At 46.1% G+C, this 5,425-nt stretch overlaps 1 protein-coding gene across 7 annotated transcripts in view; it reads right to left on the bottom strand.

Annotated features, from left to right (window-relative positions):
- KCNMA1 (potassium calcium-activated channel subfamily M alpha 1) overlaps window positions 1-5,425 on the bottom strand; it is a 762,000-nt gene that overhangs the window by 227,708 nt on the left and 528,867 nt on the right. For all 7 annotated transcript variants that reach the window (XM_023509577.1, XM_023509576.1, XM_012801412.2 and 4 more), the window contains exon 9: window positions 4,845-4,936. In XM_023509577.1, coding sequence (XP_023365345.1) covers window positions 4,845-4,936 — 92 coding nt within the window. The remainder of the gene's footprint in view (window positions 1-4,844; window positions 4,937-5,425) is intronic.

Here is a 5,425-nt window from a genome sequence, read left to right as displayed (position 1 = left end):
GTGAAGATTAAGAAATACACAAGTATTCGCAGGTGTCATTGATGTCATGAGAGGCAGCGTGGGGCTTTGGGCTGTATTAATCCATGGGCTGATTTCTGGAAGTATGTGGCTCTACTTCTGCCCATATAAGGAGGCATCTGAGAGAAGCCACAGCACTGAAGTTTCACAGACAGCTTTCTTAAATCAAAGCAAGAGATGGGTGAGTCTATGATTAATGGTTTCCCAAACCAGAATGGGAACTTGACTTGTCCTGGGGACCTTTATCCCCAGTCAATTACCTTCACGCTCCTCTCCCCCGCTGCCTACCCTTTGTCTTTTATTACTCATCTCTCTCTCTGGGCGTGCTCTCAGCATTTGGCTACCAGGAATCAGTAGAATAAGCCAAACCCATCCCACTGTCTCTGTCCCAAACACCTGGTCTGGTGCTGCCTCAGTTTCAGGTCACTGAAGCCCCATGATGGAAAACACAAGGTCTGGATGGCTCCCCAGCTGGGCCGCCTTCGACAAGGGGGTTACTGCCGACGGATTCCTCTCTGCGGCCGATTATTTTCCATGGCCCTTGGCCATGTGACCTCAGACCATGATCTTGTCAGTTCTCATAAACTAACTAGAAGTGGAATGAATCACACTCAGAGAGGAAACCTCTGGGGGAAACTGTGTAGGGCTGTTCAAGAAGGAGAGAGAGCTGGGCATCCCAAAGGCCATGGGAGCCTCACCACCCCCTGAGTCTCCCCGACCTCCCATCAGCTTTGACCTTACATGAAGGGAAGCAAGAGGCAGGGGCCTGGGGAGGCAGGCTGGGCTGCAGGAGGGCTATTTTGGGGGATAAGATTCCAGGTCTCAACCCAAGAGGCTAATTGTCCCCAGTGTCTCCAACTCAGAGAGATTGTCTGCTTTAACCTCTTCCCCAAAACTTGGTTGTTGACATGCAAATCCCTATTCTTAGGAGCTGTATACATCACAATGAGATTTATGAGAAAGCAAATAGACACACAAGGGCAGGCACACCCACACCCACTGTGGGCTCTGGATACCCCAGGGGAGGTGACAGAAATGTTGGATAAGCCACTCTAGGCCCTGAGTGTCAGGTTGGCGGTGAAGATGTTTGGAGAACACTACACGAAATATTTACATTATGCCAGACACATAGATTAAGACTGAAAATGACATGCTAAGGACATCTTCCTAATCCCCAACATCCCACATTTGGGTGATCCATCAACGGAACCCAGAGTTTCTCTACCTTTTTTTTTTTTTTTTTACTTTAAATAATCTCTGAATTTCAAAGTTGTGTGTCTCTGTCGCTTTAACTCACCTTCAGTTCTCTGACAAGTTAATATATCATTAGGGAAGTTATTTCCGAATCAAACATGTACACATAAACAAATCCCTTCACTATGTACATGCTTTAATTACTTTCTGGGCATTTATTTGATTCAATCCTGGGGGAAAGTGCGTATGTATGTGCGTCCGCGGGTACAGCACACATTACTTATGCAAACACGAAAGCTCAGAACATGGCATGCTATTTTAAGAGTCTGAACTCTATCTTTCAACAAAGTTTAGCTGCTTTCCTTTTGCAAATGCATTTAATTTTATCTGGAAACTTTTTGACATTAGAAATAGAACAACTGTAGTTTCTCATTATGTTTGCTGCCAGAATCCATGCTTGGTTGCTCAACTAAAGACCTTCTATTGCTAATTACTACCACATGCCCATATCCCAAGTGAAAGAAAACTTATTGATTCTGACAGCCCATTCTCTCAACACTGAATTCCAAATGAAAACTCAAATTTTGGCCAAACATAACATTTCATCAATCTTGTTCTACTGACTGGAAAAACAACATCAAACAAAGGGTGCTAATGGCCCTTTATTACCGTTCCTTTCCCAAGCTTATATTTTCTGATGAAAGATCTAAGTGACCAAAGGGCTTCTTTAAACTACTCAGTAATTAGCTTTTGAACCAGGAAACAATGCGTAAAGTAAAATGAACAGGCCTGGTGCTGATGACAGGACGGACTCTGTGTCTGCTGGGTCGGGGACACTGGAGACCCAAGGAGAACAGTAAAAGCAAAAATGCATTTTCATAAAGGGAGGGAAAGAAAGGGAGAGAGAGAGAAAGAGGGAGAGAAAAGCAGGCTAACTGCGGTGATAAAAGACTTCAGAGCCAGCGCAGAACTGTAACGGTGCCTGTGATCTGCAGTCAGCGGCACCTGAAGGGGTGAGTGGAAGTGCTGGGGCAAAAGATGACCACATCAGGCTTGGGGGTGGTGAGTGAGTGCCGGACGGAGGGCTTCAGCTGGGTCACCCATCACCAAAAGCTGCCAGCCACCAGCCCACCCACATTTGACTAGAAAAACTCTTTTGTGAAAAAATAAAAAATTACCTGGAATGAGAATCAAGAAATATTTTAAACCTAGACTTCAGGGCAATTGACTTTATAGACTTGTTTGGGGGCAGTGATTAGGAAATGCTGGCAGAGACACAGGGACACTGGGGAGGTCATAAAGAGAGCCCTGGACCCTCAGTATGCCTTCTGCTTTACGGCGACCTGTCCACACCTTGGAGGCAAAATGAATCAAGATGCTGTTTGCCTCTTGGCATGGGATCAATGACCAAGGGGAATCTCTGGCCTTATTTGGCCCTTTGGATCCAACCAATGGCCCAGACATCAGAACAGCTTGGTTCAAACCTCATCCAGGGCTGTTAAGATAATAGGGACGAGAGGGCGTCCATTAGAGGGAAGATGGAGGGATGTGCGGACTCCATGAAAAGATGCCAACTGGCCTCCTCTCACCCACCGTCCTTTGTGCCTTTGAAAGGAAATGAGTGCCCTGTGGGTAGTTCAAGAAAATGAGCCTTTTTCCCCACCTCCTCATTTTCCGAACAGAGGATTGGACACCTGAGCTCAGGATGCATTGGAACAACTGACCAGAGAGGAGGGTCCGCTCCAGTCAACACAGCTGGCTGCCAAGACCAGGAGGGGACAGTGAGGGACGGAAACACAGGGACAGCAGTCTGATTTTACTTTCTCTTAAAAGACCAAACAGGTTATTCAAGGGTCCATTTGAAAATGAATGAGACTAAAACAACAACAACAAACAGTTCCCTAATAGGAATAACCATGACTGCGATTAGATGATAAAAATTTTCCATATCTTGGCTTGGCACGTGTACCTCAGCGGCTAGAGCACCAGCCACATACATCGGCGCTGGCAGGTTCGAATCCAGCCCTGGCCCACCAAACAACAATGATGACAACTACAACCAAAAAAAAAAAAAAAAAAGCCAGGCATTGTAGTGGGTGCCCGTAGTCCCAGCTACTTGGGAGGCTGAGGCAAGAGACTTGCTTAAGCCCAAGAGTTGGAGGTTGCTATGAGCTGTGACACCATAGCACTCTATCCAGGGCCACAGCTTGAGACTTTGTCTCCAAATAAAAATTAAAAAAAAAAAAATTTCTGTATCTTGATCTAGATGGAAGGATGGTAGTAACTGGGTATGTACATAAGTACTAAATCTTCTGGCTGTATATTTTACTCTGTGGAGGTTATACCTCAAAACAAAAACGAAGCTGAGTGCCCAAGACCCTTGTCTCTAGAGACTGCTGTCTCTAATACTAGCCAGGAGGTGTGGCAGGAGACTGTAGTCCCAGCGACCCGGGAGGCTGAGGCGGAGAATCACTTGAGCCCAAAAGTTTGAGGTTGCTGTGAGCTATGATGCCATGGCACTCTACCCAAGGCAACAGAGTGAGACTCTGCCTCTAAAGAAATAAATTAATTAATCAATTAATTTAAAAAATGAAAAGTAAAAAAAAAAATGGAAGACGGTTGCTGCCAGCCCCACCCTAGCCCCAACATTCTTCTCTTGAGATGGCATTCTGGCAGAAGACCACAGTGGCAAGGCCCTGCCCCTTACTTAGAGCAAAACTTCCAGTCTCTATCAAACCATTGATATTGCCCTTGGTGATAAAGTGATCTGAGGACAGATGGAAAGAGTTCCCAAGAAGAAAGCATTCATGTTGGGGAATTCATGGGGGGTAGCATGGAGTGCCCTGACACACCAGAAACAGTATTTCTTACCCAGAAGGAATTTCAGCCGAGTAATGGGTCCCTTTGATGACAAGACAGGTGCCTTCTGGCTGAAAGGCAGAGCTAGGTCCCTGGTGGCCACTGTGTCTTTGCCATAGGCAAGGTGACCTGAGTCTTGCTGCCCAAGGATCCCTGCTAGAGCTTTATGCAGGTTATCTATGGTTGCCTAGAAACTACCATAGGATGACATCGCATTAGTCAGAGGGAGCAGAATTTCATCACTTAGACAAGGTGAAGAATGAATGAGCTTGGTCTATCTGTTAGAGATCAGAACAGGTCCCTAAAACAGACATGTTAGATGGGCCCAGCTATGTATACGGACCCCTTCCAGGACAAATCCATTCCGTCCCTGAAAATTGTGAATGGGATTAAGACCTAGGGAACTGGTCCAAGCATGACGACTTCCTGGGGTAACCTCTGACATCACACCCCCTGCAGCGTGTGGGCCTTCCCTCACAGAAGCCCCTGTGGGGTGGGGGTGGGGCAGGATTCCGATGTCACCTCCACCGGGACTCTTGGAGGTCACTCAACCACCACCTCTGCTGATGCAACTGACTTACTTTCTGCCTCCATGTTTGTTAAAAGTCCCGCCGAATTTATTCCGATTCAGGATGAGAGCAGCAATTTCGGGCACGTAGCGGGCAAACATTGCCTACATGCATGAAACAAAGAAACAAAGAGCCAAAAAAAAAAATGGCATGCAGAGAGGATTCTACCGCGGCGGAGGCAGCAAAACCTCTCGTCATACTTACTTTCTTCCACTAACCGCACTATAGGAGCCCCCGTATTTCTTGCGGTTTCCTATTAACTCTATGATTTCAGGGACGTAGCTGGCAAACATGGCCTGAGAAGATAGGAGACAGAAGAAGAGACTAAAAAGACAGGCCCAAGAGAGGGGGATCTTTTCAGAAGGGGGGGTTACTAAGATCTGAAAACACAAAAGGATTAGACCTAGGAAGGAATATACTGATATGACGGATCATAAAAAAAATACAAGCACAAAAAAGGCAAGCGCCTGAAAACACGTGGGGCAAAACGCACATTCGCTGATCTGGACAACCGAAAAATAAACAAATACAACCGAGAAAACCAGGAGGGAGACAGGCACGGATAAGGGTGACAGCTCCCTCTTCTTCTTGAAGAAAAGTAAGTGGAAGGGTGCACCAGGGTGAGACTAAACACGCATTCACACCTACGCATCCACGCGCACATTTTTGCAAGAGAAGGTCGTTCCTTCTCATTAAAATTCGGAGGAGACTCAAGGCCTTTATGAGTAAAGGCAATAAACACCCAGAGGGGATTAAAAATAAAACTTTTCCATTAAAAAAAAAAA

This window comes from Otolemur garnettii, unplaced genomic scaffold (genome assembly GCF_000181295.1).
Source record: "Otolemur garnettii isolate 467f Iridium unplaced genomic scaffold, OtoGar3 scaffold00008, whole genome shotgun sequence".
Classification (NCBI taxonomy): domain Eukaryota; kingdom Metazoa; phylum Chordata; class Mammalia; order Primates; family Galagidae; genus Otolemur; species Otolemur garnettii.
The sequence above is the reverse complement of the archived record's forward strand: the minus strand, read 5'-3'. Positions and strand labels throughout refer to the sequence as shown.